The 25,525-nt window shown below is 38.2% G+C and overlaps 1 protein-coding gene across 1 annotated transcript in view; it reads left to right on the top strand.

Annotated features, from left to right (window-relative positions):
- The window catches only part of LOC150087426 (cilia- and flagella-associated protein 44), a 577,933-nt gene that overhangs the window by 123,614 nt on the left and 428,794 nt on the right, over positions 1–25,525 (top strand). Inside the window, exon 7 of the mRNA XM_090372063.1 lies at positions 22,657–22,815. Within this exon, the coding sequence (XP_090228189.1) occupies positions 22,657–22,815 (159 nt within the window). The remainder of the gene's footprint in view (positions 1–22,656; positions 22,816–25,525) is intronic.

Here is a 25,525-nt window from a genome sequence, read left to right as displayed (position 1 = left end):
GACCTGTACACAGTAGTCTAGGTGTGGCCTGACCATTGCCGTGTATAATGCGATTATCACCTCCCTGTTCCTGCTAGCAAAATTCCTATATATCATTGACGACTCCATGACCTGCCCTGGCAGCCCATCTGCACTGCTCAGCGTACTTCGTATTTGGCTGCACAATTACCCCCAGGTCTTTTTCACTTTCCACTTCCCTGAGTGTAGTATCACCCAGTTGGTATGTTTCTCTTTGGTTATTGCTACCCATATGCAGTACTTTGCAGTTTTCAATGTTAAACTCCAGTTGCCACTTCTCGGCCCATTTTCCCAACTTCTTTATTATTATTATTATTATTATTATTAACCATAGGGTGCAAGAAGCCTGAGGCTTATGCTGCACTACACAAAAAAAAAAAAAAAAATTCTGAATTACCCTGTGAGAGAGAGAGAAGTAGAAAGGAATCACTAAGAAAGAGAAGAATGATGATATCCAGCTCAGGACCCTGGGTGTTTGGTTTTGGTTTTTTTTTTTTTTTTAGGAGCATTAGCAACTAAGGCCATATTGCTCCGCGATATGCGGTGGTCATTCCCTGACCTTTCCGCGTCCTCCATATTTGGTGGCGGGCTCGAACCCAGGTCTAATCAAGAACCGTGTGCTACGCACTGCTGCTCCTTCCCACCTGGCTACGGAGGCGCCGACCCTGGGTGTGCCAAGCCCATACTCACCAGATATGAGCCCTTGGGGTTATCCACAAGTCAACAAGATTGCTTTGGCCAAAGTATATCTCCAGCCATACCTAAAATGTATTACCAATTGATTTTGCCCTTTATGCATATTTTTAATTGTTTATTTACAACAAAGCTAAAATTCTTAATTAACCCTTTTTTTTTTAATTACTACCTACCTCTTGGTTTGTTTATTGCAATTAACAGAAGTCCACTACGGCTTCCTGATCATTAAAAAAGATACTTAACTTGATCTACATAACCAACTAAATATATAAATTCATACAATAACTCCTGTTTATGATTAGAATGATAATTATATTGAAAATTCAGAAATGGAAGAGAGTAAATCAGTCTCGAAGCTTTGGCATTAATTACACCTTCCTTATTATACTATAAAATTTCCAAGTCACAAGAGAACGGCAGGAATTTTGATCAGCCCTTCTACTAAATCTCTAGTGTAAGCATGTCAAACTGGCAGCCCTATGCTCTTTGTTGTGTGCCCCCTTCTCCAAAGGGGGAATCATCATATTTCCCAGATTAACAGGGTTAAATCTATACAAAAATAATGATAAACAGTGGTATCTAAAAGAGATACACTAATATAAGATTTAAATGAAATTCCTAAAATAATTAATAAACGGGTGGGGGGGGGACCCTTTCACATGCAGGTTATTGCAATATTTGAAACAGCTTCTAAAATAATGCTTCTCTGTGTCAATCTTTGCAGTCAACTGTCAAGGGATGCAATGGTCTCCCCAGTGATCGTGACAGTACTTAGGCTGGTGCCCCTCAAAAACAACCACAACTGTTCACACAGTCAACCTAAAATAACCAATATCAGTTTTTAATAAAATAATAGGTGATATCCATTATTCATTAAAAACACAAGGTATTATTGTCCATTAAAAACTGGCAATGGCAGTGACTTCAGTTTTTAATGGATAACATGCACCAGCTGTAGAAGTTGTTTTCGTATCGGGTTAAAACAGTGGAAGGGGGGATAAACGCCCTAAGACTGAAGCAGTCTGGAGGGTGTACCCATAAATAAATTTCAGCCCACTCATGAACTCCGATAATCTGCTTTTAATAATAAGAAAAACTAATCAATACATCGTTATCGACTTCTACTGCCACTACCGATAACACACACCATCTGTTTACCGAGAATGCAGGGAGAAGCTGTGGTACCGGGAAACTCTTTTGACTGGTAAAAGTTTCCCGTGGTTCTTGTGTTGGCTTTCTTTACCTTAGCCGCAGTTCCAAATATTTTAATAATCTGCATTTTATTAACTATATTATAATATTGGCCTTGTGAGCATTTCTATAGGGGGTTTAACATCCACATAACATAAGTCAAGTTTCCAACTGGAAGTCTTCTTCCAAACTATCACTTGGCTGCTCGTTTAGATTTGCTAAGTTCCATTCACCATTTGATACAACATTGCTAATAGGGCTACCTGCTGTCTAATGATGGAACCAGTTATAGCAATGCCTCACGTTTTTAATGGATAACAGGTGATGTCTAATGGGTGATGTCAACCAATTAAAAACAATATTAGTTTCTTTAGGCTGACCATGCGGAGAGTTGCAGCAATTTCTAAAGAATACAAACTCAAGCACTGTCACTGCAGAGACCACAACATACCCTGATTGTCAACTGCAAAGTCAATAGAGAGAAACATTATTTAAGAAATTGTTTCAAATAAAATTCATAATTTGTAATATAGATGATCAGAAATGAAGCTCCCCCCCCTCCCACTTCTGGGAACCATGTGTAGTCCACTAGTTATCAGGGTTTTTTTTTTTTTTTTCTTTTGAGTCAATATTAATGTTTATTAAAGATCAATTTAGAGAAAATTTTCCTTACAGGTACCCATGTTAAAAAAAAAAAAATTCTAAGATTTGACAGAAAGTTTATTAATCAGCAAATTTTCTTTTGGTAAGGTTTAAAAAATTTGCCTCTTGTAAATTTACTGCGTAGCCAAGTTATTTATGGGGTTTTTTTTTTTTTTTTGGTAGTTGTTGGCGCATTGCTTTCTGTGGCCATAATGCACCTCCACCTCCCAAAGTTTTTTTTTTGCAGTACTTTGATCCAAGCCCGAGGCAGGATTCGAACCCGCGACCTTTGGGTTGCCGGGCAGGCACTTTACCCACCCGGCTAGCCCGGTCGGCTTATTTATGGTGCCCATGGAATACTACGGTAGTGTAAACAGATTTTTTTAGGGTATAAAACAGTTTACCTCATAATTTAATTATCTCCTTTATAATGTAAAAGTAGTTGTGTTAAAAGAAGGCTTACGTTAAAGTTTTTATTTTTATGCTGTCATTATTAAAAATTAAGGAGACCCGACTGAATGAAAGAGAGAAAAACCACACACACACAACTTTTTTTATTTTAAAAACACCAGTGGGCGATTTGGGTAAAATGTAGTATTTTCTTAAATATTTATTTTCATCTTAAAAAGTTCTTATTTTATAAATTTCACCACAACTTAATTTATTTTCATTATAAGTCACAGATCAACAAGTTTATAAGAACGTTGCCATTCTCTTATTTTTTCTGTTTTCTTCTATTTCATATTTCTTTACACATAATTTCAAACGGTTCTGGGGCATTTAGACATGCACGAAACTCAGGTTCGATAATAATAGTTATCCAACTTTTTTTTTCACAGGGCAACAAGGTTCAAGGTACTTAGGGGTTATGCAACTCCTAAAAACAAAACTCTTAATTATTTTAAAATCCAGCCTTAAAAATAAAATAAAAAAAAACTATTCATTCAAGAACCATCAGATTCAATCCTCTCTGTAATAGAATACATGTACCATTTGAAGAAAACAATACCATTTTGAAATTTCTGCAAAGCAATAAAAATGTTGATACCTGCTATTCAGAAAATAGTGCACTTGGATGAATTTGAGCATGAGATAGCTAAAATATTAAATTGCAAAAACAGTTGTCATTTATTATGCTAAAATTTGGTATGATGGAAAATATGCCTCATTTTTGTTATTCAGCTCTTGTTTATATTTGACTAAAAGTTGCTCCAATGTAATTACACAAATTCAGAAACAGCATTCAAAGCAGGAAAATGAATAAGAAAAATCTGAGGCAGAAAAAATGCCATGCAATTAGCATTAGCATTTAGCATTAGTAGAGGCATTTGATGCAAGAAAGCAAGCTTATGCAGCATCAGCCAAAAAAAAAAAAATAAATAAATAAATAAAAAATAACCACTTCCACTTCACCCCTCTGTTCGTTCGAAATACCTGTCCAGCTGAGCCTTAAACTTATTCAGGCTATCAACCTCCACGACAAGGAATGGAAGTCTGTTCCACCAACCAACCACCTGGCTAAAGGCAAATTTCCTCACGTCTATCCTACATCTGTCTTTCCTCAATTTGAATTTATGCCCTCTCAGGTGATTTTTCTGAGCTAGAGGAAGAATCCCATCAGCATTGAGCATGCTTAAACCATTCAAGGCTTTATACACCTCTATCAGATCACCTCGCTGGTGCCTAGTCTCCAGACACTGTAATTTGCAAAACTTAAGCCTTTCTTCGTAAGAGCACCCCTTTGTTCCATTCACTAATCTTGTTGCCCTTCTCTGTACTCGTTCCAGCAGCTCTACATCCTTCTTCAAATGAGGCCTCCAGACCTGTATACAGTACTCTAGGTGTGGCCTGACCATTGCCTTATACAAGGGAATAATCACCTCCTTATCCCTGCTAAAAAATTTCCAATGTATCATCGACAATACACCACGAGCTACTCTTGCAGCCCATCTCCACTGCTCAGAAAACTTCATATCTGCCTGCACAACCACCCCCAGGTCCTTTTCATTCTCTACCACTGTCAGTGTAGTACCACAGAGTTGATACGTTGCTCTGGGGTTGCTGTTTCCCATATGTAAAACTTTACATTTGTCAATGTTAAACTTCATTTGCCACCTCTCAGCCCATCTGCTCAACCTTTCCACATCCTGTTGCAGTAGCATAGTGTCAGTAGTGTCCTTGACAACCCCTGCCAACCTTCGTATCATCTGCAAACTTGGACATTAAGCTTGATATACCATCATCAATATCATTTATAAATACAGAAAACAATAATGGACCCAATACTGAACCCTGAGGGACTCCGCTGATAACATTAGTCCAGCAAGAGCAGTGTCCATTGAATACCACTCTCTGTCTTCTCCCCCTCAACCACCCCTTTATCCATAGCAGCAGTTTGCCTCCAATGCCACACTGCTCCAATTTGTGCAGCAGTCTTCCATGTGCAACAGTATCAAAAGCCTTTCTAAGATCCAAGTATATATATCAAAGTTATTCCCTGCATCCAGTTCTTTTGTGACTGCATCATAGTATCCAATCAAGTTGGTCAGGCAAGACTTCCCCTTAACAAAACCATGCTGTGTCTGAGCTATAACTGAAGTCTTGTCTAGATGATCCTGCAGTGCTTCTTTAATCAGTGCCTCCATTAATTTTCCGGGAACAGATGTTAAACTAACAGGTCTATAATTACTTGTGTCGCCCTTTGATCCTCCTTTGTGAATTGGGGTCACATTTGCACATCTCCAGTCCAGGGGTACTTCCCCTGAGTCCAAGGAAGCTCTCATAATTATGGCTAAGGGTTTGCTTCATTCCTTTGCTGCCTCCTTTAATATAACTGGATAGATCCCATCCACCCCAGGTGCCTTTCTTGTATTAATCTTCAACAATTTCTCCTCCACTTGACTCTCAGTTATTACAAGATTCTCTAGCTTACTGCCAGAGTTGAATACACCTCTGGCATTCCCCTCACTGAATAACTCCTCATGTGTGAATGTCGATGCAAAATATTCATTTAGTTTGTTAGCTACCTGAGCAGGATCATCAACAGTTGAACCATCGATATCAAGTGGACCAATCTGATTCATCCCCTTCCTTCTAGAGTTTACATAAGTAAAGAACTCTTTGCTGTCTTTCTTTGCATCCCTTGCCAAAGATTTCTCGTAATCTGCCTTCACCTGCCTAACCTCCTTTATAACTTGGTTACAGATCAACTTGTATCTATCATAGGTTTCTGTGTCACGTGTTAACTTGTATGTATCCCGTGCATTTTTCTTCTCTGCCATATTTCTCATTAGTTCATTTGACATCCACTGAGGCCTAAACCTTGAACAATATTTCTTAGTTGGTATGTAAAGCCTAGTAGCTTCCAAGATAAGTTCTTTGAATGCTTCCCATTTTGAATTTGCTGTTGGTAACATCATCAGTTGGTCCCACTGTATAGAATTTAAATACTGTCTCAGTCCATCGTAGTCACCTTTACGAAAGCAATAACCCTTCCCTTTACCCCTGATGGTAGTTTCCTCTTTGAGTAAATCCCACTTCAGCACACTGTGATCACTGCCACCTAGTGGTTCATTTACCTGCAGATTCTTAATGCATGAAGAATCACTACTGATAATCAAATCAAGAGTATTACTCCCTCTAGTTGCCTCCCGAACATGCTGATGTTGAAAACAATCATCCAATAAATCCACAAAAGCCTTGCTTTTGTGGATTCATTGGATCCTTTAGATCCAGTTGGAGTAGCATACTGTCATTACTGTCGTTAACAACCCTGCCAACCTTTGTATCATCTACAAACTTGGACATTAAACCTGATATACCTTCATCAATATCATTGATAAATATGCAAAACAACAATGGGCCCAACACCGAATCCTTGGGAACTCCACTAATAACATTTTTCCACGAAAAGCAGTGTCCATTGATTACCAATCTCTATTGTCTCCCACTCAACCATCCCTTTATCCATTGTAGCAGCTTACTCTTGATGCCATTCCTCTTCAGTTTGTACAGCAGTCTTCCATGTGCAACAGTATCAAAAGCTTTCCTGAAATCCAAGTATATGATATCAAAATTATTTTTGGCATTGTTCCTTTGTGACCACATCATAGTAAGCAATCAAATTGGTCAGACAAGACCTCTCTTTGGCAAACCCGTGCTGTCTTAACTATTACTGCAGTCTTGTCTAGATGATCCGGCAATGTTTCTTTAACCAGTGATTCCATTATTTTTCCTGGAACACAAGTTAAACTAACAGTTCTGTAGTTACTTATGTCACCTTTTGAACCTCCTTTGTGAATTGGTAATACATTTGCACACCTCCAGCCCATGGGGACCTCCCCGAGTCCAAGGAAGCTGTCATAATTATGGCTAAGGATTTGCTTACTTCCTTTGCTGGATAGATCCCATCCACCCCAGGTGCCTTCCTTATGGTTCTAGCAGCCCCCTCATTGAGGAATTCTTTAGGGAAATTAAGGACAGAAGCTTATTAAACTCTAACAAGAAGTTTAATAATTTTGTAATAACTGAGAGCAAAGTGGAGGAGAAATTGTTGAAGTTAAATAAAAGAAAGGAACCTGGGGTGGATGGGATCTATTCAATTATAATAAAGGGAGCACCAAAGGAAGTAAGCAAACCCTTAGCCATAATTATGAGAGCATCCTTGGACTTGGCAGAAGTCCGCACAGACTGGAGATGTGCAAATGTATTCCAAATTCACAAGGGGGGGGGATCAAAAGATGACACGAGTAATTACAGACTTGTTAGTTTAACTTCTGCTCTGGAGTCACTGGATAAAGAAGAACTGGAGGGTCATCTAGAGAAGACTGCAGTAATAATTCAGACACAGCATGTGTTAAGGGAAAGCCTTTTCTGTCAAATTTGATTTAGATACTATGATGTGGTTACAATGGAACTAGATGCAAAAAATTAATAATTTTGATATTGGATTTGAGCAAAGCTTTTCATACTGTTGCGCATCTACTGTACAAATTAGAGCAGTATTGTTTTAAGGGCAAGTTGCTACAATGGATAAAAGGGTGGTTGAGTGCGAGACAACAGAGTCTAATTAATGGATGCTGCTCTTCATGGACTAATGTTATTAGTGGTGTCCCCCAGGGTTCAGTGTTGGACACACTGTTGTTTTGTATATTTTTCAATGATATTGATGAATATATATCAGGCTTAATTTCCAAGTATGCAGATGATACAAAGGTTGTTAATGACAGTAATGGCAGTGTGCTACTACAGAAGGATTTTAAAAAGTTGGACAGATGAGCTGAGAAATGGTAACTGAAGTTTAATATTGACAAATTCAAAGTACTGCATATGTGTAGAGATAACCCCAGAGAAATGCACTAACTGTGTGTTACTACACTTAGGGTGTTAGAAAATGAAAAAGACCTAGGAGTAATTGTGCAGTCAGATATGAAATTTTTTGACATTGCAAACAGGCTGCTAGAGCATGTCATGGGGTGTTGTCAATGATATACAGGAATTTTTCCAGTAGGGGATAGGAGGTAATTATTCCTTTATATAAGGCAATGGTCAGACAATGCTTGAGTACTATATACAGGTCTGGAAGCCTCATTTTAGGAAGCATGTAGAGTTGCTTGACTGAGTGAAGAGAAGGGCAAAAAGATTGGTGAGGGGTACGAAAGTGTCCTCTTTATGAAGAAAGGCTTACGGTCTGCAAATTGTAGTGATTGGAGAGTAGGCACTTGCAAGGTGACCTGATTGAGGTGTATATGGTCTTGAATGGTTTGAGCATGCTCAATTCTGATGAGATTCTTATGCTTTTTCAGATTATGAACCTGAAGGGGTATAAATTCAAATTGAGGAAAGGCAGTTGTAGAATAGACGTGCAGAAATTTTCCTTTTGCCAGCAGGTTGTTATTGCTGGAACAAACTTCCATCTGTTGTAGTGGAAGTTGATAGCCTAAATAAATTCATGGAAGAACTGGACAAACATTTAGAGGGAATGGATGTGCAAAATTGTTTTTTTTTTCAACTGATGCTACATATGCTCACACTCTTGCTTTCTTGCATCACATGCCTCTACTACTACTACTATATATTGATATATGCGAATTTTCCCACTAAGAATAAAAAATGATCATCTCATTGTATAAGGCAATGGTTAGGCCATTTCTCGAATACTGTATACAGGTCTGGATGTTCATTTGTGGAAGGATCTGAAAGGGTTCTTCCTTTTGATTATATCATTATTATTTTAGGGTTGAAGTAAACAACTTGCTAAAGAGTGTTTTTAAAACTCTTTTGTTTTAGTTTGATAATGTTATGGAGGTGCAACAAAATTTTCAAAGAGAATACATAAAGGTAGGATTATTCCTATACAAATCTGTATTTTTGATTTTATTCAACGGTTTGAAGAAAGCGGGTGTGTTGAATAATCTTTAAGGTATTTTTGAGGATAAGCAAGTAGTATGAATAGAAGAATCTGTAAATCATTAGCATTAGCATTAGCATTAGTAGAGGCATTTGATGCAAGAAAGCAAGCTTATGCAGCATCAGCCAAAAAAAAAAAAGTAACATAAATAAATAAAAATAACCACTTCCACTTCACCTGGCATCTCCGTGGCCAGGTGGGAAGGAGCAGCAGTGCGTAGCACACGCTTCTTGATTAGACCGGGGTTCGAGCCCGTCACCACCAAATACGGAGGATGCGGGAAGGTCAGGGAATGACCACCGCATATCCCGGAGCAATATGGCCTTAGTTGCTAATGCTCCTAAAAACCAAATAACAAAACAAACAATAACAATAACTTCACCCCTCTGTTCGTTCGAAATACCTGTCCAGCTGAGCCTTAAACTTATTTAGTCTATCAACTTCCACGACAAGGGATGGAAGTCTGTTCCACCTACCAACCACCCGCTGGCTAAAGGCCAGCGGGTGGTTGGTAGGTGGAACAGGTAGGTGGAAATTTCCGCACATCTATCCTACATCTGTCTTTCCTCAATTTGAATTTATGCCCTCTCAGGTGATTATTCTGAGCAAGAGGAAGAATCCCATCAGCATTGAGCATGCTCAAACCATTCAAGGCTTTGTACAGCTCTATCAGATCACCTCGCTGGTGCCTAGTTTCCAGACACTGTAATTCGCAAAACTTAAGCCTTTCTTCGTAAGAGCACCCCTTTGTCCCATTCACCAATCTAGTTGCCCTTCTCTGTACTCGTTCCAGCAGCTCTACATCCTTCTTGAAATGAGGCCTCCAGGCCTGTATACAGTACTCTAGGTGTGGCCTGACCATTGCCTTATACAAGGGAATAATCACCTCCTTATCCCTGCTAGAACAATTCCTATATATCATTGACAATACACCATGACTTGCAGCCCATCTGCACTGCTCAGAGAACTTCATATCTGCCTGCACAACCACCCCCAGGTCCCTTTCATTCTCTACCACTGTCAGTGTAGTACCACAGAGTTGATACGTTGCTCTGGGGTTGCTGTTTCCCATATGTAGTACTTTACATTTGTCAATGTTAAACTTCATTTGCCACCTCGAAGCCCATCTGCTCAACCTTTCCAAATTCTGTTGCAGCAGCATAGTGTCAGTAGTGTCCTTGACAACCCTGCCAACCTTCGTATCGTCTGCAAACTTGGACATTAAGCCTGATATACCATCATCAATATCATTTATAAATACAGAAAACGATAAAGGACCCAATACTGAACCCTGAGGGACTCCACTAATAACATTAGTCCACGATGAGCAGTGTCCATTGATTACCACTCTCTGTCTTCTCCCCCTCAACCACCCCTTTATCCATAGCAGCAATTTGCCTCCAATGCCACACTGCTCCAATTTGTGCAGCAGTCTTCCATGTGCAAGAGTATCAAAAGCCTTTCTAAGATCCAAGTATATAATATCAAAGTTATTCCCTGCATCCAGTTCTTTTGTGACTGCATCATAGTATCCAATCAAATTGGTCAGGCAAGACTTACCCTTAACAAAACCATGCTGTGTCCTAGCTATAACTGAAGTCTTGTCTAGATGATCCTGCAGTGCTTCTTTAACCAGTGCCTCCATTAATTTTCCAGGAACAGAAGTTAAACTTACAGGTCTATAATTACTTGTGTCAGCCTTTGATCCCCCTTTGTGAATTGGGGTCACATTTGCACATCTCCAGTCCATGGGTACCTCCCCTGAGTCCAAGGAAGCTCTCATAATTATGGCTAAGGGTTTGCTTACTTCCTTTGCTGCCTCCTTTAATATAACTGGATAGATCCCATCCACCCCAGGTGCCTTTCTTTTGTTTATCTTCAACAATTTCTCCTCCACTTTGCTCTCAGTTATTACAAGATTCTCTAGCTTACTGCTAGAGTTGAATACACCTCTGGCATTCCCCTCGCTGAATAACTCCTCATGTGTGAATGTTGATGCAAAATATTCATTTAGTCTGTTAGCTACCTGAGCAGGGTCATCAACAGTTGACCCATCGATCTCAAGTGGACCAATCTAATTCATCCCCTTCCTTCTAGAGTTTACATAAGTAAAGAACTCTTTGCTGTTTTTCTTCGCATCCCTTGCCAAGGATCTCTCGTAATCTGCCTTCGCCTGCCTAACCTCCTTTGTAACTTGGTTACAGATCAACTTGTATCTATCATAGGCGTCTGTGTCACGTGTTAATTTGTATGTATCCCATGCATTTTTCTTTTCTGCCATATGCCTCATCAGTTCATCTGACATCCATTTAGGCCGAAATCTTGAACAATATTTCTTAGTTGGTATGTAAAGCCTAGTAGCTTCCAAGATAAGTTCTTTGAATGCTTCCCATTTTGAATTTGCTGTTGGCAATATCATCAGTTGATCCCACTGTATAGAATTTAAATACTGTCTCAGTCCATTGTAGTCGCCTTTACGAAAGCAATACCCCTTCCCTTTACCCCTAATGGTAGTTACCTCTTTGAGTAACTCCCACTTCAGCACACTGTGGTCACTGCCACCAAGTGGTTCATTTATCTGCAGATTCTTAATGCATGAAGAATCACTACTGATAATCAAATCAAGAGTATTACTCCCTCTAGTTGCCTCCCGAACATGCTGATGTAGAAAACAATCATCCAATAAATCCACAAAAGCCTTGCTACTGTGTGAGTGACCAGCCCCCAAATTCCAGTCAATATCTGGGAAATTAAAATCCCCTATTATAAGACTCTCTGATTTACTGCCCCACTCTATTTCTCCGAACAGTTTCTTATTATACTCATCAGAGTCATTAGGCCTATAGCACACTCCTACTCTCAATTTTGATCTCCCAATGCTTATGTGACACCAAACTGACTCGACACTGCACTGTCCAGAGATTTCGACTGGCTTCACTTCCTTTGATTTTATGTGTTTTTTAACTAATAGCATAACCCCTCCTCCCTTCCTATCCTGTCTATCCTTTCTGTAGACATTGTACTCCCCAAATTCCAGTTCTGCATTCCTTATATCTGTGTGACACCACGTCTCTGAAATCCCCACAATATCCGCCTTTGATGTTTTGAGCAATACCTCAAATTCATCAAATTTATTTACTAAACTCCTAGCATTGGTGTACACACAAGTATACATGCACCTGTTCTTTTTCTTAGCTACCCTAACACAACCCATGTGTTTTCTTGTACCCCAATGATTCCCAGCAGTCTCTGAAATATCCTGCATCTTATTTTCCAGGCTGCGGCTCATTCCAATAGAAGCAGTGCAAGAATCACTTTCACCTCTGCCAGTGGCTACTGTTAATCTATTAGTCCTTGTATCCCCCCAATCTAGCAGTTTTCCGACCCACCTAACACTGCCTCGATAGCATCAGCAAACATCATGTTAAAAAGGCACTTGGAAGGACTCCAGAATAATCAGTTTCTCATATCTCGTCAGCTAGAAATAAGTCTCAGAACAACACAAACATTTCTTAAGTTGATTTACAAATCCAATAAAAAACAATGATTACAAAGATCAAAGTTCATCTTCTATTATCAGTTTTTTTTTTTTTTTTTTTTTTCATTTTGTTTTTATTTCTGCAAACAATTCATCCTGTTTTCATTAAAATTTGGCTCGAAGTGAAGCAACTTTTAAATGAATCGATTTGTGAACAAACAATATATATGGCCCCAAGTGCCAAGCCATAGTGCTGAAGCGATATTTTTGTGATATATGGAGTGCTCTTTCTCGGCGGATTAATTATATTTATTTTCCAGTGTCTCTATTCTTCCTGTTTTTCATAAGTGATTCTTTACTTAAAAGCTTTGAAGTAGAATCCAGAAAGGAAATACACCTTTCTTTCCTTGTATATATATATTTATATAATCCGTACTAACCTAACTACCTTTCTAAACTGCTTGGTCACTGGTGGCACTGCTCCTGCTTCCATGTGGCAGGGCTGGTAACCTGGGAGAAGAAACCATACTCCCAGGGCAAAAAGGGGTAAAGATGGCATGCCACTTATGGATCTCATGATCCATATCTCTCAAACAGAGATTACTTAAATGCATGTAATGCAAAATGGCAGAAAAAAGAAGGAACAGAAACCCCTGGTCCTCTTTTTCTGATACTGCATTTCTTAACTGATAATCCTTTGAGTAAGTTCTCCCCATTTTTAATACAAAAATATCTTGAAAATGTGGCGGGCCCTCCAGAAATGGTTCGGAGATTAAAATCTGGAGACCTTCTGGTGGACATGAGTGAGAATAAGCACTCAGAATGACTATTAAAAACATCGACTTTTGGTGGAATTCCCACAAAGGTTACCACCTGTATCTATTACTATTTTTATTCCTTGATTTAAAGTCTGCATTATTTTTGTAAGATGCTTTGGGTATCCTTTATTACTCAATATGTCTCAGTTTTTATCTGTTTACTCGATCAAATGCTTTTTCATAACCTATAAATGCCAAATGCATTTCTAAATTAAACTCTTTTTGTTTTTCTATTATTTGTTTTAATATAAATATATTAACTGTACATGATCTTCCTTTCTGAATACTGCCTATTCTTCTATTAATATTTCATCAGAGATAGTTTTAATTCTATTATTATTTTGCCATACATTCTATATACTGTATTTAGTATGCTAATCCCGCTATAATTCTTTGTATCATTTCAATTTCCTTTTTTAAATATTGAAATAATTTTTGCTATCTTCCATTCTTCTGGTATTTTATATTGTTCCCAACATTTATTAAATAAATTTAGTATCCTGTCTTTTAAAAACTTCCTCCATACTTGATCAGTTCTGCATTTATACCATCCATTCCTACTGCTTTCCTATTTTTTGTAGCTTTCAATGCCTTTTCCAATTCTTCCTTTGTTATCGGATCTATGTCACTAACTGGGTTTAACTGTATCTCTTCTATTTGATATGTTGGGTCTTTCCATTCTTCATAATGTTTTTTTTCCATTGTTCTTCCTTTATTATTTTTATTCTTGAAGTGTCTTTCTCTGTGCTATTCAGTGTTTCATCATTTTATGTGCCAAATTTTGTCTTCCATGAACATCATGTTTTATTGTGCTTATAAATCTATCCCATGACTCTGCTTTAGCCTTCCTTATTATATCTTTAGTTTTATTACGTTCTTGTTTATATATTTCTTCATTCTCATTTGTTCTGTTTTGTATATATTTAAGATATTTATCTTGTACTGCTGTAGCTATTTCTTCATTCCATAGCTTTACCCCCCCCTCTTCTTATAGTTTTTCCTAAATTGTCCTAGTATTTCTTCTGCTATCTTTTGAATTCTATTTCGTATATTATACTATTCTTCTTCTATTATCTCGAAGGATCTAAATTGAGGGGCCCATCAAGCTCTCAGCTGCCCACATCAATGCCAGAGCTGGCACTTGGTCATCACGCAACACAGCGGCAACCCCCAATGTAGAATGCCCTGGTCCTACAGGAACTAGTAGTTCTTGGTGACACTATTGTCAGGGAAACAAGGAACATGTGTTGTAAAAAGGATAGGTGGAACAGGACTAGGGTATGTCTGTCACGGGCAAAGGTCGATGAGTTGTAGAACGGATATCATCTTTTAAGGGCACAAAAGGTGATATAGTTGTACATGTTGGCACTAATGATATTAAGAGTAGGAGACCGGCAGAATTACTTAATAAGTACAGGTCACTGTTGAAAAATAGCCGTGAATTAGGGTTGAATTTGAAAGTGTCTGCAATTCTGCCCAGACACGATTGAACGGACTATATGATGAGACCCTTGTCGACCAATTTGGCCCTGGAAAGACTGTGCAAGGCTCAAGGGGTAAAATTTCTTTTCAGCCTGGTCTTTACTTGTTAACAGGAGAGCCTGCTTCTACAGGGATGGAATACACTTAAATAGAAAGGGTGCAAGAATATTTGCTGATGCTATCGAGGCAGTGTTAGGTGGGTCGGGAAACTGCAAGCTTGGGGGGATACAAGGACTAATAGATTAACAGTAGCTACTGGCAGAGGTAAAAGTGACTCTTGCACTGCATCTATTGGAATGAGTAGCAGCCTGGAAAACAAGATGCAGGATATTTCAGAGACTGCTGGGAGTCATTGGGTACAAGTAAACACATGGGATGTGTTAGGGTAGCTAAGAATAGGAACAGGTGCAGGTATACTTGCGTGTACACCAATGCTAGGAGTTTGGTAAATCAATTTCATGAATTTTAGGTATTGCTCAAAACATCAAAGGCAGATATTGTTGGAATATCAGAGATGTGGTGTCACACAGATATAAGGAATGCAGAACTGGTATTTGGGGAGAACAATGTGTACAGAAAGGATAGACAGGACAGGAAGGGGGGAGGGGTTATGCTATTATTTAAGAAACACATAAAATCCAAGGAAGTGAAGCCAGTCGACATCGCTGGACAATGCAGTGTCGAGTCAGTTTGGTGTCACATAAGCATTGGGAGATCAAAATTGAGAGTAGGAGTGTGCTATCGGCCTAATGACTCTGATGAGTATAATAATAAACTGTAGAGGGAAATAGAGTGGGCCAGTAAATCAGAGAGTCTTATAATGGGGGATTTTAATTTCCCAGATATTGACTGGAATTTGTGGGTTGGTCACTCACACACTAGCAAGGCTTTTGCGGATTTATTGGATGATTGTTTTCTACATCAGCATGTTCGGGAGGCAACTAGAGGGAGTAATACTCTTGATCTGATTATCAGTAGTGATTCTTCATGCATTAAGAATCTGCAGATAAAGGAACCACTAGGTGGCAGTGATCACAATGTGATGAAGTGGGATTTACTCAAAGAGGTAACTACCATCAGGGTAAAGGGAAGGGTTTTTTTTTTTACAAAGGTGACTACGATGGTATGGGACAGTATTTAAATTTTATACAGTGGGACCAACTGATAATGTTACCAACAGCAAATTCAAAATGGGAAGCATTCAAAGAACTTATCTTGGAAGCTACTAGGCTTTACATACCAACTAAGAAATATTGTTCAACTGTTTAGACATAAATGGATGTCAGATGAACTAATGAGACATATGGCAGAGAAGAAAAATGCATGGGATATATATAAATTAACATGTGACACAGAAGCCTATGATAGATATAAGCTGGTCTGTAACCAAGTTACAAAGGAGGTTAGGCAGGTGAAGGCAGATTACGAGAAATCTTTGGCAAAAGATGCAAAGAAAAACAGCAAAGAGTTCTTTACTTATGTAAACTCTAGAAGGAAGGAGATGAATCAGATTGGTCCACTTGATATCGATGGTTCAACTGTTGGTGATCTTGCTCAGGTAGCTAACAAATTAAAAGAATATTCTGCATCAACATTCACACATGAGGAGTTATTCAGGGAGGAGAATGCCATAGGTGTATTCAACGCTGGCAGTAAGCTAGATAATGTTGTAATAACTGAGAGTAAAGTGGAGGAGAAATTGTTGAAGATAAACACAAGAAAGGCACCTGGAGTGGATGGGATCTATCCAGTTATATTAAAAAGAGACAGCAAAGGAAGTAAGCAAACTCTTAGCCATAATTATGAGAGCTTCCTTGGACCCATGGGAGGTACCCATAGACTGGAGATGTGCAAATATGATCCCAATTCACAAAGGAGGATCAAAGGCTGACACAAGTAATTATAGACCTGTGAGTTTAACTTCTGTTCCAGGAAAATTAATGGAGGCACTGATTAAAGAAGCACTGCAGGATCATCTAGACAAGACAAGTCTTGCCTGACCAATTTGATTGGATACTATGATGCATTCACAAAAGAACTGGATGCAGGGAATAACTTTGATATTATATACTTGGATAGAAAGGCTTTTGATACTGTTGCACATGGAAGACTGCTGCACAAATTGGAGCAGTGTGGCATTGGAGGCATATTGCTGCTATGGATAAAGGGATGGTTGAGGGGGGGGGTGAAGACAGAACGTGGTAATCAATGGACACTGCTCATCGTGGACTAATGTTATTAGTGGAGTCCCTCAGGGTTCAGTGTTGGGTCCATTATTGTTTTCTGTATTTATAAATGATATTGATGATGGTATATCAAGCTTAATGTCCAAGTTTGCAGATGATACAAAGGTTGGCAGGGTTGTTAAGGACACTACTGACGCTATGCTGCTGCAACAGGATCTGGAAAGGTTGAGCAGATGGGCTGAGAAGTGGCAAATGAAGTTTAACATTGACAAATGTAAAGTACTACATATGGGAAATAGCAATCCCAGAGCAACGTATCAACTCTGTGGTACTACACTTACAGTGGTAGAGAATGAAAAGGACCTGGGGGTAATTGTTCAGGCAGATATGAAGTACTCTGAGCAGTACAGACGGGCTACAAGAGTAGCTCGTGGTGTCTTATCAATGATATACAGGAATTTTTCTAGCAGGGATAAGGAGGTGATTATTCCCTTGTATAAGGCAATGGTCAGGCCACACCTTGAGTACTGTATACAGGTCTGGAGGTCTCATTTCAAGAAAGATGGAGAGCTGCTGGAACGAGTACAGAGATGGGCAGCAAGATTAGTGAATGGATCAAAGGGTTGCTCTTATGAAGAAAGGCTTAAATTTTGCAAATTACAGTGTCTGGAGACTAGGCACCTGCGAGGTGATGATTGAGCTGTATAAAGCCTTGAATGGTTTGAGCATGCTCAATTCTGATGGAATTCTTCCTCTTGCTCAGAATAATCATTTGAGAGGGCATAAATTCAAATTGAGGAAAGATAGATGTGCGGAAATTTGCCTTTAGCCAGCGGGTGGTTGGTTGGTGGAACAGACTTCCATCCCTTGTTGTGGCAGTTGATAGCCTAAATAAATTTAAGGCTTGGGTTTTTTTGGCTGATGCTGCATAAGCTTGGTTTCTTTCATCATATGCCTCTACTAATGCTAATGCCAACATTTGGAGTGATTGGGTGGGTGAAATGGGAAGGGTTTTTTTTGGCTGTAGCCCTATAAACTTGCTTGCTTGCATCATATGCCTCTACTAATGCTAAAATAATGGAGTACCTGGTAATGAAGTAATGCACGTCCATGACACATTAAAGGGCAATCTTGTGTGACCAATTCAAGTGGTTACAGCAAAAGGCTCGGGCTTCCTTGCACCATATAGCTAATGATAATAATAATAATAATAAAAGCCTACTAAACAAAATGAAGCAGTGTGGCATTAGGGGAAAATGTCTGCTATGGACAGAGGAATGGACAAAGAGTAATTATCAATGGGCACTCCTCTTCTTGGTTTTCTGTTATTAGTGGAATTCAGTATGGTTTAATAGTGGACACATTGTTAGTTTTCTATATTTCTGAATGATATTGATGAAGGCATATCAAGCTTACTGTCTAAGTTTGCAGATGTTGGAAAGTTTTGCAGGGGTGTTTATTGACAATAATTAGTGTATGCTAGTGCTTGGAAAATTAAGCAGATCAGCTGATAAGTGCAACTGAAGTTTAACATTCACAAATGAAAGATACTGCATAGGAGTAGCAGCAATGCTAGAATTAATATGCCATCTGTAAGGTACCACACTCAGTATTGTGAAACATAAAAAAAACTGGGAATAATCATGCAGTCAGACACAAAATTCTCTGACCAGTGCAGACAGGCTGCTAGGACAGCTCATGTGGTTTTGTCAGTGATATACAGGAATTTTCCATTAGAGATAAGGCAGTGATTATCCTATTGTATAAGGCAATGGTTAGGCCACATCTCAAGTACTGCATATAGGAGTGTGGAGGCCTCATTTTAGGATGGATGTGGATCTGTTGGAACATGATTTGAGAGCAGACAAAAGGGTGGTCTTACCAGGAAAGGCTGCAGTTGAGCAAATATCAGCATCTGGAGACTAGGCACCTGTAAGGATATCTGGCTGAGGTGTTTAAGGCTTTGATTGGATTGAGTAAAACTCGGTACTAATGCCATACTGCCTGTTTCACAGATTACACAGATGAGGGGGGGGGGGAATAAATTCAAATTGAGGAAGGATGGTTGCAGGATAGATGTGTTTAAAGTTGCCTTCAGTGGCAGATTGTTGATTGGTGGTTGGAACAAATTTCTATCTGGTGTTGTGGAAGTGAGTAATTTGAATAACTTCAAGGTCAAACTCGCAGAAGGGATAGACAGGTGATATGGAAAGTGTTATTGTTGTTTTTTTTTTCGGCTGAGGCTGTATAAGCTTGCTTCCTTGCATCATTAATTGCCATTATTAATTCTAATACTAATTATTATTATTTGCTGATACACTTAAAATGTAACATAGTACACAAATTAAGTAACTTATTTTTAAACAAAATAAATAATTTTTTTCCAGAAAAGGAAAATAAATGACTATAGCCATGTGAATCTTATGTTTGTGGTTCTTACAGAACAGGAACTTCCAGAGTTCTCATAATAGTTATTTAAATGCAAATTGTTTTTTTGCATTTAAATAACTATTATGAATACGTTATTGCAACTATTATTGCATACCCATATGAAGTACCTTGCATTTGTCAATGTAAACTCCAATTGCCATTTCACAAACCATCTGCCTAATTTATCTAGATTTTGTTGCAGTAGTGTACTCTGATTACTGGTGCCTCCGTAGCCAGGTGGGAAGGAACAGCAGTGCGTAGCACACGCTTCTTGATTAGACCGGAGTTCGAGCCCGTCACCACCAAATACGGAGGATGCGGAAAGATCAGGGAATGACCACCGCATATCCTGGAGCAATATGGCCTTAGTTGCTAATGCTCCTAAAAACCAAAATAAGAACAACAACAACAACAACTCTGATTACTGTTATTAACACCCTACCAACCTTCATGTCATATGCACACTTAGACATTAGGCCTGATGGGTCTTCAATATTATTAATAAGTACTGAAAACAGCAATGGACTCAATATTGAATCCTGGAGGATTCCACCAAAACATCCACAAAGGTCAGTATCCATTGGAAACCACACTTTGTCTTCTCCCACTCAACCATTCCTTTATCCATAGCAGTAGCTTGCCCTTAATTTCACACTGCTTGTCACATCATGGACCCCATAATTTTTCTTGCTGCAGAAATTAATCTTACAGGTCTGTAATTACTGGTTTCAGTGGGAGTACAAAATTGCCTTTGTATTGTAATAATTTTACTAAATTGCATTGTTAGAAGCTTAGTCTGCTATATATTTAAAAGACTAGAGCACCCATTTTGGAAAATATTTTACCAAAACTGTTTTAGAGAAGAATTAAAGATTAATGCCAAAGTAATTACAAAAACTTTCCTTTGACTCCCTTTGCTACTAGCTTAGGTGTCAGTGGGACAGACTTGGGTAAAAATGCAATTTGATATTTTTTTACACGTATGACTATATCCTTTAAAAATATTGCGATTATTGCACAAAGATTATATTTTCCTGGAATCTGCTACATAAAGTTGTCTATGAGCAAAAACTTTGTTGAAAGCTTTTTTTGTTGACCCTGATATTTGTTGATTGTGATGACAAAAGCTAAGAAATTGTCTTCTCATCAAAGTAAATGGCAAGTACTCTCACTGATAAACTAACTGGGAGACTAATCAATTCTTAGGATTTGAAAATCAGTTGGAATAGTTTTTTTTTTTTTCATTTTTTTTTTTTTCAATTTTACTGTTAAATAAAACCTATTTCAAAAGGAATCAGGTCAAAACAGCCTGTTGAAATATCAGTAGTACAATTTGTTTAAAAGTAGCACAATATGAAAGCAATGTATGGTAACATAAAGTTCATCCTTCTCTAAGCATTAAATTATTCCATTGCATGTACTGTGTTGTTTAAACCTCATCAGCCACAAAAATACAAGAGAAAATGAAGAATTCCACCTAGATTTCATAAAATTAACAGCTAATTTGGTTCAATGGATTGCAGGACTTTTTTTTAAATAGACTTCAAGTGTTGGGAATGTTACAACCCATGCTGACTGCAGTTGAAAATACCAACCATATATGGCCAAAAGTTTGTTACATAAAATAAAATAAAATAAGACAAGATAAAATTTTGATATAAAATAAAAATTCACTGACAACTGTAGAGTTAAAAGCAATAAAAATAAAATACATAAAATTAAAAATATACAAGAAATATTACAAATTAAAAGCAATAGAAGGGATAAAACAACACTGTAGCTGTCAAGTGCAACTGCCTCCTTTATCAACAGTGGAACTTTACTGTCACAGCACAACCTTAAATAACACCTTAAATAACACCAGCACACACTGTAGGAGCATAGGAATTATCATCCATACATGTATGGAGACCAGCATGTGTGGATCAGGAGTGTGCCAGGAAGACCATTCATCCCTTCCAAGAAGTATGGCTCAGAGAAGAAGCAAATACAGACTCCCCTATCTCTATTGATGGTATTAGGTTCCATGCTAGAGCAATAGAGCAATACAATAGAGACCACAGATTATGGGAAATCTACTGTGGCTGAGCACTTCTGGGAGGAGAACCATCAAATTTTTCTAGTCAGTGCTGTCATAATTGTTCATTTCCACATAAGTATTGGCACTGGAAATGGCTCAAGAGTTTGTGGATTTGTTCTTTGGAACATAATGCCATCAATAGAGATAGTGATATCATCAATACCATTAATAGAGGGTCTATATTCACCCCTTCTTTGAGACTGTAATTCTTGGACAGGATGAACAGCCCTGCCTGGCATGCTCCCAAGTCATATCTGGTCTCTATGCACTCGTGGAAGATAATTCCCTTTGCTTCTGATTTGTAAAATATTTCTTGTATATTTTTAATTTTATGTATTTTATTGTTATCTATATTTTTATTGCTTTTAACTCTACAGTTATCAGTGCATTTTTATTTTTACATCAAATTTTTATTTTTATTTATTTTAATAAAGTTTTGGTCAATATGGTTGATTTATTCAACTGCAGTTAGTATGAGTTGCAGAACTTTTCAGTTACCCAATATAATTTATAACTGTACATAAAGGGTTTTTTTTTTTTTTTTCTATTCTATAAATTCAAGTGGAAATGTAATGTCATTATAGATAAGTGCAGTAAAATTTAAATTTGCATTATAAAAAATATCTCTACAGGGAGAAGTTCAAATGTAGTCTTGATTCCTAAAATATTTTATTTGCTCCCAAGAAGACAGAAATTTAGTTCATCATGGCTTATATTTTTTGGAAGTTAGAATTAATATGTGCATTCCCTGCTTTTCTGAACTTGGCTGTAACTTGATGTTTATTACTGGCCCCTGTAAATGGTGCTTATCTTCTTCTTCAAGAGGAGTGTTTCCATTTACAGTGGGTTTCCTCAGCCTACAAGTTATTTTTTGGTAGGAATTTTTTCCCGCCATAAAGTGCAGTTCAAGGTGTCTTGGTCAGTTAAACCTCAGGCTGTCATGCACTCCCACACTCCATCCATCCACGTCCTCCTTGGTCTTCCTCTTTTCCTTCTTCCAGGAGGTATCCATTCCAGGATGGAATGGATGCTTATCAGATATTTAAATGTGATTTCTTATTTAGCTATTTGATATAAAGAAAGAAATATGTGGTCATTCAAATTTACATTAAATTTATGAATTTTTTTTTCTTTTTACCTAGTTTAAAATCTGTATTACTCATGGTATTATTTCATCGTTTTGCTTATTCTTTTCTATAATTATTGCACTTTAATATATTTTACAGGTTTGGGATGTGGAAAGTATAGAAAGTGCTGAACCTGATGAAGAAGCTGGGTTTTTAGAACTGGATCCTGTAAATGAATTGCTTGTTAGCAAACAAGCAGAACTTATTCACATGGTTCCATTCCCAGGTGGCAAGGAGAAAAATATGTGGTATGCTCAGGTAAAGTGTAATCATAATTTTGTTGATATTCTAATAAATATAACTTACAGGAATAAATATATTGATTTTTAATTGTTTATATTTAGACTACTTTCCAAAAGAAGCAAATTAATTTATGGGGTGGGAATCAATCATGCATTAATACTCCTTTGTATTACCATTGAGAATCTTAAAAAAATTGCAGAAAACAGCAAAAAATACCATTGCCTTTCATTGCTATGACAAGTCTTTCTTCTGATTGATCAGTGGTTCAACACTATATAGAAATCTTTATTGCAATAATAATAATAATGGTAATATAATGGATACATTGCAATAAGCCCTTCACGGCCACAAGGCCAGGGGTTAACAGTGATATTACAATATGTAAGAAAGGAAATTAATAAATTAAATATAAAATACATATATGAACGAATCAAAAGTAAATGTAGCTCAACACTCAAAGTATAACACAATTATAAACATCACAATGAACAAATAATATACAGGTGGAAAATTACAAGGCTCGTTGGTAAGCCATCTTCATGTCGCATTTCTGGATTGCGGCGTTAAGGCGAGCTTCAAGGAGCAGAATCAGGGACGGGGAAGTACAATTTAAGGATGCGGCGTCTGTACTCCTTATCACTAGAAAACTTATTAAGGTCAGCATCCAAAGACTGGGCACATGGAAGTAGCTGATATGGCAGAAACCTATCGGATAGGTGGAGACGGCTGAGATGTGGGCATAGAGCTGGAGTCGCTCTGAGGGAAGGCTGAGGGACTCTCCAAGAGCACAGGTCCCAGAATGATGGTGCCGAGATCTTTCCAGTAATCATTTTTACAGTTGTGGTAAGGCATTTCACCTTAATCAGCGTGGGAAGCCTGTGAATTTTTATCAAACTGGCCATTTCAGTTGTCCTTAACTGTGGAGGAAGTTTATGTTTGTTTATGACCCATTTTAAGAGCCAAAACTCAGTAGAAAAGAGTGGTCGAATTGTGCTAGGGGCGGCAGATGCCCATACTTCTGCAGCATATAGAAGCGGAGAGTATACCGTGCTTTTTATATATCTTCTGGTGATCGTTACTTCATTAATGTAATGCAAATGCTGTTTGGCCATCCATCGGAGTCGAGCTGCCTGGGTGAGCAGCTTTTCCATGTGGTTACCAAAGCAGAGCTTAGGATCAAAAACAACCCCCAAATCAGTATGTTTCTTGACGATGGGAATAGGGGAATTGCATAGTATTGGCTGAATATAGGAAGGCGTTTTCTTTAACGAGAATATCATAAATTCAGACTTTTCTGGATTTATTTTTAGTCCAAACTGGTTGAGGTAGTTTGCAAATTCCAGAAGTATATTGTTAATTGATGCTGTTATCACAAGAATATCATCATGTGGAGAAATCAGTGTGAGGAGCTTCATATCATCAGCATAGCATAGAGTATCATGCCTGGACTCAACAAGCGGCGAGATGAGCGCTGTAAATAAGAGGCCGGATAAGACACCACCCTGTGGCACGCCTGAAGAGACACATCGCTCGTATGTTTGGCCGTGGACAGTAAGCCGGATTATTCTATTTTGAAGGAGTGAGGTGAGGAACTGTAGGGTGTCTCCCTTGATTTGATAATGGTCTGAAAGTAGCTTCAGCATTGCAGGAACATTTATTGAGTCAAATGCTGCTTCGAGGTCTACATAAGTGACTGCAAGCTCTGCATGAGATTCAAACGCAGAGAGGATAGAGCTGGTGGTGGCTAAGAGATTAGTCACAGTGGATCTATGAGGAAGAGAGTAGTGGATTTGATGAGGCTGATGTGGAAGAAGTTGTTTAGTTAAAATGGGGAGAAGTATCTTCTCTAGGAGTTTTAGAAGACTTGAGGCATTGGAGATTGGCCGGTAGTGCTTAAGAAGAGTAGGTGATTGAATTTTTGGTATAGGCTTCACAAGGTAGATGTTCCATTGCTGGGGAAAGAAATTACTTGACAAAATAGCATTAAAAATAGTTTGAAGGGGACCCAAAATGTATGAGCTAAGACATTTAATAATGAATTGGGGTATTTCATCTGCACCTGCCTTAGCAGAAGCCGGTGTAGAATTTATGGCAGAAATACAGCTGTTCCCTGGAAATTGATACTGCAGAAAGCGTGTCGGGGGGGATTTCAGTTGTTGGTGTCTCAAGATGAGGACATTGTTCCGAGTTCGAGGCAAATCTGGATATAAAGTCTAGCCACTGGTTAGGTTCAAGTTTTTGTGGGAAATCAGAAGGCCGTTCAAAGTAGGGGGTTTTTCCTCTACGAAGGGTGGTGTCCATATAATTCTTAATTGCTTGAGATTTCAGCCTGTTGAATGTTGCACGGGATCTAGAGTAGGCTATCCTGTCTTGAACACTTTGCGACTGCTTCCACATTTTGTGGAGTTGCTGTTTTAATTTGAAGCTCATATTAAGATGGGGAGTCCACCAGGCTCTGGACCGAGGCATAATAGAAATTCTCTTTGATGCTGCAAATGTCGCAATCGTCTTAAGCCAATTAGTAAGCAGATTTACTGCAATTTCAAGATCACAGTTTTCAAGGACTGACCACGGGATGGCAGAGGCAGCCTCAACACATTTAGCAATGCTCAAAAATCTGGGACTAACTATTACTCTGGTGTTAATTGAATTCACAACATTGAAGTTTGGAGCAGGTATCTGTAAAATAACAATAATTGGCTTGTGGTCCGAATTAAAATAAGTC

This window comes from Mastigoproctus giganteus, chromosome 4 (assembly GCF_048544385.1).
Source record: "Mastigoproctus giganteus isolate SK-2022 chromosome 4, ASM4854438v1, whole genome shotgun sequence".
Lineage (NCBI taxonomy): Eukaryota > Metazoa > Arthropoda > Arachnida > Uropygi > Thelyphonidae > Mastigoproctus > Mastigoproctus giganteus.
The sequence above is the reverse complement of the archived record's forward strand: the minus strand, read 5'-3'. Positions and strand labels throughout refer to the sequence as shown.